We start from the raw sequence: 12,702 nt of genomic DNA, 5'->3' as shown, positions 1-12,702 counted from the left end.
TGCTCCTCCATGTTTAGTTGTGACTGTGAACAGAAAGGAGAGCAGCAGACGACCTGAGGGGTCGGGATGGTTCATAAAGGAGCAGCAGATCACAAATAAACCGTTCAGAGCTTTATAGACCAGCAGCAGGATGTTGAAGTGGATTCTGTGTTGGACAGGAAGCCGGTGTAAAGACCTCAGAACTGGAGGGATGTGGTCCAGTTTCTTGGTCTCAGTGAGGAACTCGAGCTGCAGCTGTCTGACTTTTTACAGAGACCCTTGAACACACCATTACAGGAGTCCAGTCACAAGGACAAGTTTTTCCAAATCCTGTTGAGACATAAGTCCTCTGATCCTCGATATATTCTTCAGGCTGATTTTGTAATTGTCTTAATATACCTTTAGATTGAGGTCTGAGTCCATGACGACACCCGGGCGTTTGACTTGGTTTGTAGTTTTTAACGTCAGTGACTGACTTTCAATCGTTCTTCCTTTGCTTCAAAAGCAATGACTTCTGTTTTATCTTTGTTTAATTGAAGAACATTCTGGCACATCCAGTTGTTGATTTGTTCGATGCCTTTGTATTACAAACCACACCCAGAGTTTTCTCCTCTGACAACAGACTGCTGTGACTCAGATCTGTTATAAACCTGCTGCCGTCGGTCTGGAGACTAAAACATCTGAAACGTGTTCAAAACCGTTTATATTTTTCAATCAGGTTGAACTCTGTGTCTGTGACCTTTTTAAAAAAAAATCCATCCATTCAAACCAAACCAATCTGGTGTTTTTAACTTGCAGCAGGTAAAAACCCAGTTAGTATATACAAAAATTTAAAATTTAGAGTTTTATTACGAGACCGAAAAAGAGTAAATGGTGAATAACAACCTAATTATTATTAGAATTCATCCACTGTTCAATTTTAAGAAAGCTTTAAAAATGAGTCAAACCTAGACAAGCCTCAACAGTCTGGTCACACAGAAATTAATTCCTGATTAGATATCTGACCTCTTTAGTATCTTTTGTTTTGATTTGTTTTTTTATGTCTTTAAATGATCGTTGTTGTTTTCTTTCTTTATCTATTTTCTGTTGTTGCTACTGATTTGTATTTCAAAAATACTCAATTTATAATGTATTGTTCCAACTGAATATTTTTTGTATATGCCAAATTTGATTTAAATGAAATACAAAAATGAATAGTAATCATAATAAATAAATAAAAACAGCGGGTAAAATGTGAAGGCCATAAACGAACGTCACGAGATTGTTACGTAGTTCTCGCGATAGTTCGTTCCGCAGCGCACACACTACTTCCATCATGGCAGGCAGCAAGTTGGTGCTGGAAGGTAGAGTGAGTGTAAAAAGCTTTCTAGTCGGGCTCAGCGTGGTTTTGATCCCACTCATCAGAACCTGGTTCGGACACCTGGACTGGGTCTTCGATTATCTGACGGACACGAACGGGAAAATAGCGATTTGTCTCCACGTAGCAGTTGCCAACGGCCTCTTGCTGCTCATCTACAGAGGACCTCTGTACAAGGTAAACCGGAACTTCCTGTTTCATTCTGGGCTTTTATCTCATTTTAAAATAAAACACGCGTCAGTTTTAACGCCGTAAAGTCTTCCGTCTTTTCTATTGTGATGCTGCGGTCTCCGTCCGTTTAAACTTTAATGTTGCTCCGCTCATGTTGGCGAACTAATCCAGCGAGCTATCCGATAATCCTGTTAGCTGGAGAGGAAGCGGACAGCTGACATCTCCCTGCTCGGTTTAGAGCCTGTAACCCTGTAACCAACCTGTAACCCTGTCAACCTGTAACCCTGTCAACCTGTAACCATGTCAACCCGCTGCAGGTCACTCACGCAACACACGTGTCCTGTTTATTTTCTGTCCGAGTGGCAGTGACGCCTTCTCTACGTGAAAAGAACGCGACACCAAACTCCATCCGGAAATCTGAGAATTCAGCGTTGTTTCGGTTCCTGTTCGCTGTAATTTGCTTCTATAACACTACTCGAGGTTTTAGATGAATAAAAGGGTTTTTTGGTACAAATTCGGCGTCCCAAGATCAAACATGAACTATCAGACTAGCCAGTTTAACCCGGGTTAAAGTGAGTGTCCTGGCTCCTTCCAGGTGTCTGTGAGAGCCTGCTTCCTGGGAGCGACCTTCGGCTGTGGCTTGATTATAAGCCTCTCTCAAACCACCTGGACACATTTTGGCTGGTATGTATATCACTAGTCATGTATTTCATCCATTAGATTTATAGTTGTGTTATTAAGCAGCCATCCCCTGTATTATCCCCCTGACCTTTTATTTTCTATCGTCCTCCACCAGTCAGTCAGTCAGTCAGGCTGCTGCGTGTTGTGTAACCTGCACCTGTGTTGTGTCTCCCTGTAGGTACATGTGCTCCCTGTCCTTCTTCCACTACACCGAGTACCTGGTGACGGCCATCATCAACCCTCGCAGCCTGTCGCTGGACTCCTTCCTGCTCAACCACAGCGTGGAGTACACGCTGGCCGCCATCTCGTCGTGGCTGGAGTTCACCGTGGAGAAGATGACGGTTCCAGGTCGGTGTGTGTCGCCCTCCTTCCAGTCAGTGTTTACCTTTCACTGTCCCAGTGTGACATTCGTCCTCTTCACTCTGTGTCTCTGTTGTCGTCTCTAATCTGAAGTTAGTATTCAATCCAATTCAGTTTTATTTATATAGCGGCAAATCACAACACAGGTTATTTCATGGCACTTTAAACTCATTAAAGTCATTACAGCAGAACTTTACAACATTATACAGAGAAACCCAACAATTCCCACGTAAGCTAGGAGGGAAAAATCTCCTCTTTAAGGAAGAAAAACCTCCAACAGAGGGAAGAAAAACTCTCTTTTAACAGGAGAAACCTCCAACAGTTGGAAAAACTCTTTTAACAGAAGAAACCTCCAACAGAAAGAAAAACTCTCTTTTAACATAAGAAACGTCCAACAGAAGGAAAAACTCTCTTTAACAGAAGAAACCACCAACAGAAGGAAAAACTCTCTTTTAACAGAAGAAACCTCCAACAGAAGGAAAAACTCTCTTTTAACATGAAGAAACCTCCAACAGAAGGAAAAACTCTCTTTAACAGAAGAAACCTCCAACAGAAGGAAAAACTCTCTCTCAACAGAAGAAACCTCCAACAGAAGGAAAAACTCTCTTTTAACAGAAGAAACCTCCAACAGAAGGAAAAACTCTCTTTTAACATGAAGAAACCTCCAACAGAAGGAAAAACTCTCTCTTAACAGAAGAAACCACCAACAGAAGGAAAAACTCTCTTTTAACAGAAGAAACCTCCAACAGAAGGAAAAACTCTCTTTTAACATGAAGAAACCTCCAACGAAAGGAAAAACTCTCTTTTAACATGAAGAAACCTCCAACAGAAGGAAAAACTCTCTTTTAACATGAAGAAACCTCCAACAGAAGGAAAAACTCTCTTTTAACAGAAGAAACCTGCAACAGAAGGAAAAACTCTCTTTAACAGAAGAAACCTCCAACGGAAGGAAAAACTCTTTTAACATGAAGAAACCTCCAACGGAAGGAAAAACTCTTTTAACATGAAGAAACCTCCAACAGAAGGAAAAACTCTCTTTTAACATGAAGAAACCTCCAACAGAAGGAAAAACTCTTTTAACATGAAGAAACCTCCAACAGAAGGAAAAACTCTCTTTTAACATGAAGAAACCTCCAACAGAAGGAAAAACTCTCTTTACAGAAGAAACCTCCAACAGAAGGAAAAACTCTCTTTTAACATGAAGAAACCTCCAACAGAAGGAAAAACTCTCTTTTAACATGAAGAAACCTCCAACAGAAGGAAAAACTCTCTTTTAACATGAAGAAACCTCCAACAGAAGGAAAAACTCTCTTTACAGAAGAAACCTCCAACAGAAGGAAAAACTCTCTTTTAACAGAAGAAACCTCCAACAGAAGGAAAAACTATCTTTTAACAGAAGAAACCTCCAACAGAAGGAAAAACTCTCTTTTAACATGAAGAAACCTCCAACAGAAGGAAAAACTCTTTTAACATGAAGAAACCTCCAACAGAAGGAAAAACTCTCTTTTAACATGAAGAAACCTCCAACAGAAGGAAAAACTCTCTTTACAGAAGAAACCTCCAACAGAAGGAAAAACTCTCTTTTAACATGAAGAAACCTCCAACAGAAGGAAAAACTCTCTTTTAACAGAAGAAACCTCCAACAGAAGGAAAAACTCTCTTTTAACATGAAGAAACCTCCAACAGAAGGAAAAACTCTCTTTACAGAAGAAACCTTCAGCAGAAGGAAAAACTCTTTTAACATGAAGAAACCTCCAACAGAAGGAAAAACTCTCTTTACAGAAGAAACCTCCAACAGAAGGAAAAACTCTCTTTTAACAGAAGAAACCTCCAACAGAAGGAAAAACTCTCTTTTAACATGAAGAAACCTCCAACAGAAGGAAAAACTCTCTTCACAGAAGAAACCTCCAACAGAAGGAAAAACTCTCTTTTAACATGAAGAAACCTCCAACAGAAGGAAAAACTCTTTTAACAGAAGAAACCTCCAGCAGAAGGAAAAACTCTCTTTTAACATGAAGAAACCTCCAACAGAAGGAAAAACTCTCTTTACAGAAGAAACCTCCAACAGAAGGAAAAACTCTTTTAACAGAAGAAACCTCCAACAGAAGGAAAAACTCTCTTTTAACATGAAGAAACCTCCAACAGAAGGAAAAACTCTCTTTTAACAGAAGAAACCTCCAACAGAAGGAAAAACTCTCTTTTAACATGAAGAAACCTCCAACAGAAGGAAAAACTCTCTTCACAGAAGAAACCTCCAACAGAAGGAAAAACTCTCTTTTAACATGAAGAAACCTCCAACAGAAGGAAAAACTCTTTTAACAGAAGAAACCTCCAGCAGAAGGAAAAACTCTCTTTTAACATGAAGAAACCTCCAACAGAAGGAAAAACTCTCTTTACAGAAGAAACCTCCAACAGAAGGAAAAACTCTTTTAACAGAAGAAACCTCCAACAGAAGGAAAAACTCTCTTTTAACATGAAGAAACCTCCAACAGAAGGAAAAACTCTCTTCACAGAAGAAACCTCCAACAGAAGGAAAAACTCTCTTTTAACATGAAGAAACCTCCAACAGAAGGAAAAACTCTCTTTTAACATGAAGAAACCTCCAATATCTGCAGGGACCGTTTGGAGGTGAGAGGAGAGCAGAGAGAGAAAAGGATAGCATAGAGACATGCAGCTCCATGGACATCTTCAAAATAAAAAACAGAAAGTACACGAGCGAAGGAACTGAATGGAGACAACAGACAACAATCAGAAACTTTGGGAGAGAAGAAGAGTGAAGTTAGTGAGGTGTGATGGTGAGACATGAGTTATAAAGAGTGAAAGAGTGAGACACCTGTCTGCCTGCTGGGAAAATGGTGATGTCACACATTTCTCTATACCTGTCAGATTAACATCATGTGGTCTGATGTCACCTGCAGGGTTTTAATCACATGTAATCCGATTTAAATCCAACATCAATTTGTGGAGCCCAAATCCCTCATTAAACTCTTTTTTTATTTATTTACTTTTTTAACTTACGTTAGAAAAGACTAAAACTAAATATACAAACAGTTTTCATTGATCAGGAAGGTGAAACACAGGACAGGAAATGTTGATGAAATATATCGAACTGCCCTCTGTGATCTGTCCTCTGTGAACTGTCCCCGTGTCCCAGTCCTTCACCAGCCTGTCCTCTCCCTCAGAGCTGAAGCAGCTGAGTTGGTTGAGCCTCTCCGGTCTCTTCATGGTTCTGTGCGGTGAGGCCCTGCGGAAGGCGGCCATGTTGACGGCCGGCTCCAACTTCAACCACATCGTGCAGAATGAGAAGGCCCATAGCCACGTGTTGGTCACCACCGGGGTCTACTCCTTCTTCAGACACCCCTCGTATGTGGGCTGGTTCTACTGGAGCATCGGGACACAGGTGAGTCCGACAGCAGCAAATCGGACAGGGATGTTTCCTGTCCAATGAGCAGTCTGATCCACTCAGGCTCCTCCCCCCTCTGTTGTTCCTGAGTCTGCTCACCTGCAGCCAGGTTAATGTGGCGACACACGTTTATACCTTCTATTGTTTTTCTCCAGCAGCAGAAAGACTAAGTGGATAATATGCATCCTAAATACTAAATATATACTGAATCATGTCTTTAGTGCTCCATGTGTGATGCTGTGATGATCACAGTTCAAACACACCTGCAGCGCTCTGCTTCACATCTGGATGTTTGGTCACTAATCACTGTTGGTGACATCAGCTGACTTTCTAACGTCTCATTTCTACAACCATGTTTCCAAAAAAGTAGTGACTCTGTAAAATGACAAATAAAAACAATGCAATGATTTGCAAATCACATTAACTCATATTTATTGAAAATAGATCAAAGACAACATATCGAATGTTGGAACTGAGAAATTTGATTGTTTTATGAAAAGTATCTGCTCATTTTGAACTTAATATCAGCAACATGTCTCTAAAAAGTTGAGACAGGATCAACAAAAGATGGAAAAGTTGTGTAAAGATTAAAAAAAACAAAATAACACCTGGTGGAACATCTGACATCTAATCAGGTTACCATGGCAACACATCAGTAACATGATTGGGTATAAAAGATGATTTCAGAGAGGCAGAGTCTCAGCAGTGAAGATGGGGAGAGGTTCACTGCTGAGGATGTTCACGATCTTCAGGCCTCAAGCAGCACTGCATTAAAAACACACTATTCTGGAGTGGAAATCACTGCATGGGCTCAGGAACACTTGTGAAAACCATCGTTTGTGAACTCTTGCTGGCATCAAATTCAAAATGAGCATTTCTTTCTCATAACCTGGTGTGTGTTCGGTCCTGCAGGTGATGCTGTGTAACCCGGTGTGTATTCTGGGATACACGATAGCCAGCTGGCGGTTCTTCCGGGAGCGGATCGAGGAGGAGGAGCTCTCCCTCATCCATTTCTTCGCCGAGGACTACGTGGTGTACAAGAAGAAGGTTCCCACCGGGCTGCCCTTCATCTCGGGCATCCGCGTCAACTAGGACGAGCAGCAGGACGCTCGACGGAGCAGACTTGAAGCACCGAGGCCGGTCCGACCCGGTGGGCGTGTCATCTGTGATGGCGGTCCACCTGCAGCCGGCTGAGAGCCTGCAGCTCACAGACACTCTGAGACAGACGGGACGGCGGCACGCAGCTGGGCTGCTCTTCTCCTGACCACCTCCCCCACCCAGCTCCACACCAGACAACCTCCACCTGTTCCATCTGTTCCTTCCTCCACCTCCACCTGTTCCTTCCTCCATCTGTTCCTTCCTCCACCTCCACCTGTTCCTTCCTCCACCTGTTCCTTCCTCCGCGCTCTGACCCGGCTTCGTGCTCTCCCCTGTTGGACTCTGACGCTGCAGCGAGCTCTCTGGTATCAGCGGAGGGAAAGTGTCCGACCTCTAAACTCCCTACAGATCTAAATCTCATCATTTTTTTAAATCCTTAAAGGAACACTCCACTGAAACAGCCCGTCCACGGACACGAGGGGAACCCGGTCTGAGTGAAGCCCGGTACCGTCCGGTCCGGTGGGTCCTGATCTCTCCGCCTCCTCCTCCCGACTCAGGATCTGATCCCAGCAGACCCTCATGTGAAGGCAGACCTTCAGTGGAGTGGTCCTTTAAGTGTCCCTCATCTGTCCTCATGGTGGGAACGTGTCTGCAGCTGAAGGGACAGAACCGGGCTGCCGGACCTGGAACAACGGGCCGCTTTACTTTTCTTATTTAAGAACTTAGCTTCGGCTTCATTTCAGCATCGTAGACTGAACAGAAGTGTAGAAGTGAAGGTTTGTGTTCGGAGACAAAGAGTTGAATTCTGAGGTCAGATGAAGGGATGTTGTTTGTTATAAGTCTGTATATACTGGAGCACGTCACATGATCACTGTCACATGATCCATCTCCCACGTCACATGATCCAAGAGCTTTCACCAAAAACATATTTTTCTTCTTGATTGATCAGAATATAAAATCTGATTTCCACTAATGTTTCCTGATGTTTAGGCCTTCATGATAAAACATTAATCTGTTAAGACGGATTTCTTTTGCAGTTTCAGAGAAGTGAGTTTTCAGTCTGAGCTGCGATGACGTGAATCCCAGCTGAGCATCGTCTGCAGCAGGAAGTGCAGACGTCACTTCCTGAGTCTGAGCTTCTTCTATGGTTCTGTTGCTGTTGTTTAATACACACCATTAGTTTAGTGATGAAATCACCACCCTGAGCGTGATTATGTTCCTTCATCTCCATCAGGATTATTCCTCTGTGTTTCTGAGTGATCAGCGACTCTCAGGTCAGTCAGAGCGTCTGACTGACCTGAGAGTCGCTCAGGAAGTTTAAAGTTGGCGGTCTGTGTAGTTTGTGTGTGTGTGTGTGTGTGTGTGTGTGTGTGTGTGTGTGTGAGTGAGTGAGTGAGTGAGTGAGTGAGTGAGTGAGTGAGTGTGTGTGTGTGAGTGAGTGTGTGTGTGTGAGTGAGTGAGTGAGTGAGTGTTAACAGTGAAACTTCACAGGGTCACACGGAAGAGAAGAAATCTTCTTCCTTCCATACTTAAAGAATACAGCATGTTTTTGAAGGATTAAGACGAGTGTAGAGTAGACGAAGTACAAACGGGAGGAAGGTGGTGGAAACAGGAAGAAAACATGAAAGCGTTTTATTCTCCCTGTTCAAACTGAGACCACCAAGTAACGGTTGCTGAAGGACGTCTCAGCACGTCCTGCTGGACAGTTTGAGGACATTGATTTCCTTTCCTGCTGTCTTTACAAACTGTTGACGTTAAACCTTCTCCCAACATGTACATGTGTCAGCTGACATCCTCCCGTATTCATGGTCTCATCACTTGGCCATATTTCTAGGATTTGTTTCCACAGGACAGGTTCATGATGTTCACCAGGCTCAACTCTAGCCAATTTATATTTGTACTACATGTTATGTATTTATTGCAGTTTGTTTTTTGAACAGAGTTTGTTTTAAACTCTCCTTTAACGTGATCTTCTGTCAGTTCATCCGTCATCGTGGACGTCACACTGAGCTGCAGTTTAATCTGTTCACCTTCACTCTTCATGTGTGTTTGATCATTTTAAGTTTTTATCTTCTCATTTACCACCTGAAGTTCAATGTGTCACGCGCTCCAGTGTACGACGACCTCTCGCTGACCCGACGCTCAGGACTAGTTTTAAACACCAGAAGTATTCAACCAGGTCACCTGTGGTCATTTTGACTGATGGGATAATTACTGGGTTAGGATGCATGTGTGTAGCATGTGTATTGTTGGAGTGCAGAGTGTTTGTAAGTGTGATTTAACAGTGACACACATGTAGCATATCTGTGCAGTGCACTGTAAGGGTTAAATGATGATGATGATGATGATGATGATGAGGAGGAGGAGGAGGAAGAAGCAGCAGCTGTGTAAGCCAGGTATAAACACAACCAGGTGAGTGTTGCAGCATGTTGAAGTTTGCTTTTGGATCTGTTGCACTTTCACTGTGCTGAGCACCACTTCTGATTACTGCATTTATTCAAAGCAGATTTTCTCAACACCACTTGTATGAAATAAAAATGAGGCCGTTATTTAAAAAGGCTCTGTTGTTATTAATCTCACTATGCAGAAGTGTTTATTAATGATCCTCATGTACAAATGGGATAAATGATGTGGACATGCAACAGGCTTTGGGAGGAACAGATTACATGTAATGATTTACAGTAAAAATCACAAATTTAAGCACATAGATCAATAAAACAAAGTAAAACAAAATAACACTTTTGTACTTCTCAAATGAGAAGAAAGATCTTTAATGTCACAGATAGACCATAAGGCCGTTTTGTTTTAAATAATTTTCACTTCCTAATTTATGTTAAAGTGAAACCAATTTATGTTCAAACCCTTTACTTTATCCTCTTCAGTTATTAGCAGTCAACCATGACTTTTAAATATCATATTACTAATTGATTTTCTTTTTTTTTGTAAATAGAAGAACTAGATAATCACTTTACCGTACTGTTTTTCATGATTTAGTTCCCCTCCTACTTTATTTTGAAAGTCTCCCTGTTCTCTTATTTTGAAGTACACACACCCATATCGGAAGCGTTGTCAACATCTATTTATTGTTATTATTATTATTATTTATTAATCCAGGTCAGCAGACGTGTTGATTAATAAAACTCATTTGTTTTGATAATCCGGGCGCGCAGATTTCCACGTTTGTATTTTATCATACGCGTCGATCACGTGGTCAGGTCGGAGGAAGTTGACTTGTATGGACCAATGAGCGTCGAGCTGGTGAAGATAGCGTTCGGCCATTGGCTGGTACAAAACGAAGGCAGTTTGAACGCGAACGTTGCATCTCGCGCGGCGGCTGGTTTATTGTGCGCGTCGCTGAGGGAACAGACGGTGTCGGTGAGCTCTTCAACGGTCAGTACTTTAGTTGGACAGCAGGAACTCTTCCCGTTGACTCTGTCCACCTGAAGGCGGTGATGTTTGATCCGTGTTCGGCAGCGAGCTGATAGTTCGGTTCGTGTGAAGGTTGCTAACGCTCCGGTGGGAAGCTGCTAGGTGTTAGCTCGCCAGTTAGCTTCACTCCAGCTCAGAAATATGACGTCACGAGCTCCCACCAGGCTGTAACTGAACATTTCCTTCTTTCGTTCGTTTCTGGTCAGTTCGGAACAAACAGCTGTGATGATGGCCGACAGTGAGTCCGTTGGAGCCTCTGAGCGCTATGAGTTTGATGCTCCGTCCCACGTCGTGGACTTCAAAGATCTGCTGGATGCAGGAAGCGACGACCAGTGGTTCGGTAAGTCTGCCCTCAACATGTGGACCGAACCGGCAGCCGGGTCACCACAGCAGGTTGGAACTTTCCCAGCTGCTCTTGAACGCACCGTCAGGTCGTTCTCCGTCTTCGTGAAACTTGTTTGTGTGTCTGCTGATCAGCCCAACAGGCAGACAGTCACCTGATCACTCCTCTGAGGCCCGACCAGCCGCTGGGCAGAAGTGAAGAGCCCGGGGCCGCTGCAGAACCGGAGGTCCGGACGGATGTGGACTCTGGTCAGTGTGTCTGCAGTGAATGATGACAGCATCTGTACCGGTGATGTTCTGACCTCCGACCCGGTTAACGTGAGCCCGTCTGCTCTGATGGATCTTCCAGGTCCCGACACGTCCTCCTCTCCACCTTCCAACATCGTCACGTCCTGGGGGGCCGAACCCGGAGCTCGGCCCGACGGCCGGCGGAGGACCGGAACCGCTCGTGCGGCCGCTGCGCAGCCACGCAGGTACGCTGCTTCACCTGTTTGCTCCTCAGCAACATCCTCAAAGAACCCGTGCGCTGTCGCGTCCCTGCTTGTGATGGACGGACCTTCAGTGACTCCGGTTCTGAAGCCGAGTCCAGCGGACCCGTTGCGGCGGGACAGGGTCGTCGGTCCGGTTCCTCCCGGTTCTCCTGGTTTGGGTCACGAGTTGTGACGTGACGAGACGTGAGGAAGAGGAGTTACAAAGATGAAGACTGCAGCGGCTCAAAGAAAAGGAGCCGTTTCATGAGGGAAACTCGCCGGGACGGTTTTTGTTCTGGACTTGAGAGGAAACATCTGAACTGTAACAAACTCAGACACACTTCACGTTTCATCTGTTTGTTTTTCTAACCCACTGATTTTATTTCAGGGTTTCAAAGCGTAAAACGACCGGCGGTCCGTCAGCACCGCCGCCACCAAAGAAACAGAGAGAGTAAGTGTCTTCGTTGGATCTGAAACCCCGAAGAGGCTTCAGAGGTCCGTTTACTCTCCACAGAGAGCTCAGAACAAACTGGGTCAGAACCACTGCTTTGTGTTTCTGTAGGAGTCCTGTTGGTCAGAAATCCAGGAGTGGACCGATGAGCTCCAGGTCTGCAGCCAAAGGCCCTGCAGCCGCTTCCACCTCCAGAAGGTGAGTTGAATTCTTCCACCTCCAGAAGGTGAGTTGAATTCTTCCACCTCCAGACGGTGAGTCGAATTCTTCCACCTCCAGACGGTGAGTCGAATTCTTCCACCTCCAGACGGTGAGTCGAATTCTTCCACCTCCAGACGGTGAGTCGAATTCTTCCACCTCCAGACGGTGAGTCGAATTCTTCCACCTCCAGACGGTGAGTTGAATTCTTCCACCTCCAGACGGTGAGTCGAATTCTTCCACCTCCAGAAGGTGAGTCGAATTCTTCCACCTCCAGAAGGTGAGTCGAATTCTTCCACCTCCACACGGTGAGTGGAATTCTTCCACCTCCAGACGGTGAGTCGAATTCTTCCACCTCCACACGGTGAGTCGAATTCTTCCACCTCCACACGGTGAGTCGAATTCTTCCACCTCCACACGGTGAGTCGAATTCTTCCACCTCCACACGGTGAGTCGAATTCTTCCACCTCCAGAAGGTGAGTCGAATTCTTCCACCTCCAGAAGGTGAGTCGAATTCTTCCACCTCCAGACGGTGAGTCGAATTCTTCCACCTCCACACGGTGAGTCGAATTCTTCCACCTCCACACGGTGAGTCGAATTCTTCCACCTCCACACGGTGAGTCGAATTCTTCCACCTCCACAGTCGGTGAGTCGAATTCTTCGAATTCCACCTCCACAAGGTGAGTCGAATTCTTCCACCTCCAGACGGTGAGTCGAATTCTTCCACCTCCAGAAGGTGAGTTCTTCCACCTCCACACGAATT

The 12,702-nt window shown here is 44.4% G+C and overlaps 2 protein-coding genes across 2 annotated transcripts; both read left to right on the top strand.

Annotated features, from left to right (window-relative positions):
* Nucleotides 1-1,222: 1,222 nt before the first annotated feature.
* icmt (isoprenylcysteine carboxyl methyltransferase) lies at nt 1,223-8,099 on the top strand. Its single transcript, XM_069688724.1, has 5 exons — nt 1,223-1,513; nt 2,103-2,191; nt 2,367-2,536; nt 5,731-5,948; nt 6,864-8,099. Exons 1-5 carry the CDS (start codon nt 1,295-1,297, stop codon nt 7,041-7,043), a joined length of 876 nt encoding a protein of 291 aa, XP_069544825.1. The 5' UTR covers nt 1,223-1,294; the 3' UTR covers nt 7,044-8,099.
* A 2,240-nt stretch (nt 8,100-10,339) lies between these two features.
* Nucleotides 10,340-12,319, top strand: LOC138615098 (bridging integrator 2-like). The gene is made up of 6 exons (XM_069688723.1): nt 10,340-10,439; nt 10,685-10,818; nt 10,956-11,069; nt 11,170-11,293; nt 11,679-11,741; nt 11,853-12,319. The coding sequence occupies exons 2-6, from the start codon at nt 10,704-10,706 to the stop codon at nt 11,941-11,943; spliced, it is 507 nt and encodes a 168-aa protein (XP_069544824.1). The 5' UTR covers nt 10,340-10,439; nt 10,685-10,703; the 3' UTR covers nt 11,944-12,319.
* Nucleotides 12,320-12,702: the final 383 nt, after the last annotated feature.

The sequence above is a fragment of the Brachyistius frenatus genome, unplaced genomic scaffold (assembly GCF_029030835.1).
Source record: "Brachyistius frenatus isolate BFR_SWC_R1_liver_20210118 unplaced genomic scaffold, ASM2903083v1 Contig_690, whole genome shotgun sequence".
Taxonomy (NCBI): domain Eukaryota; kingdom Metazoa; phylum Chordata; class Actinopteri; family Embiotocidae; genus Brachyistius; species Brachyistius frenatus.
Note: the sequence above shows the minus strand (reverse complement) of the source record. Positions and strands in the feature narration are given on the sequence as shown.

Excerpts from the sequence above, each read along its gene's own strand:
- icmt (XM_069688724.1), top strand. The coding sequence starts at position 1,295 with ATGGCAGGCAGCAAGTTGGTGCTGGAAGGTAGAGTGAGTGTAAAAAGC. Across the intron at positions 1,514-2,102 it reads ACAGAGGACCTCTGTACAAG|GTGTCTGTGAGAGCCTGCTT; the intron begins GTAAACCGGAAC and ends GGCTCCTTCCAG. Across the intron at positions 5,949-6,863 it reads ACTGGAGCATCGGGACACAG|GTGATGCTGTGTAACCCGGT; the intron begins GTGAGTCCGACA and ends TCGGTCCTGCAG.
- LOC138615098 (XM_069688723.1), top strand. The coding sequence starts at position 10,704 with ATGATGGCCGACAGTGAGTCCGTTGGAGCCTCTGAGCGCTATGAGTTT. Across the intron at positions 11,070-11,169 it reads CCGGACGGATGTGGACTCTG|GTCCCGACACGTCCTCCTCT; the intron begins GTCAGTGTGTCT and ends TGGATCTTCCAG. Across the intron at positions 11,294-11,678 it reads GCCGCTGCGCAGCCACGCAG|GGTTTCAAAGCGTAAAACGA; the intron begins GTACGCTGCTTC and ends ATTTTATTTCAG.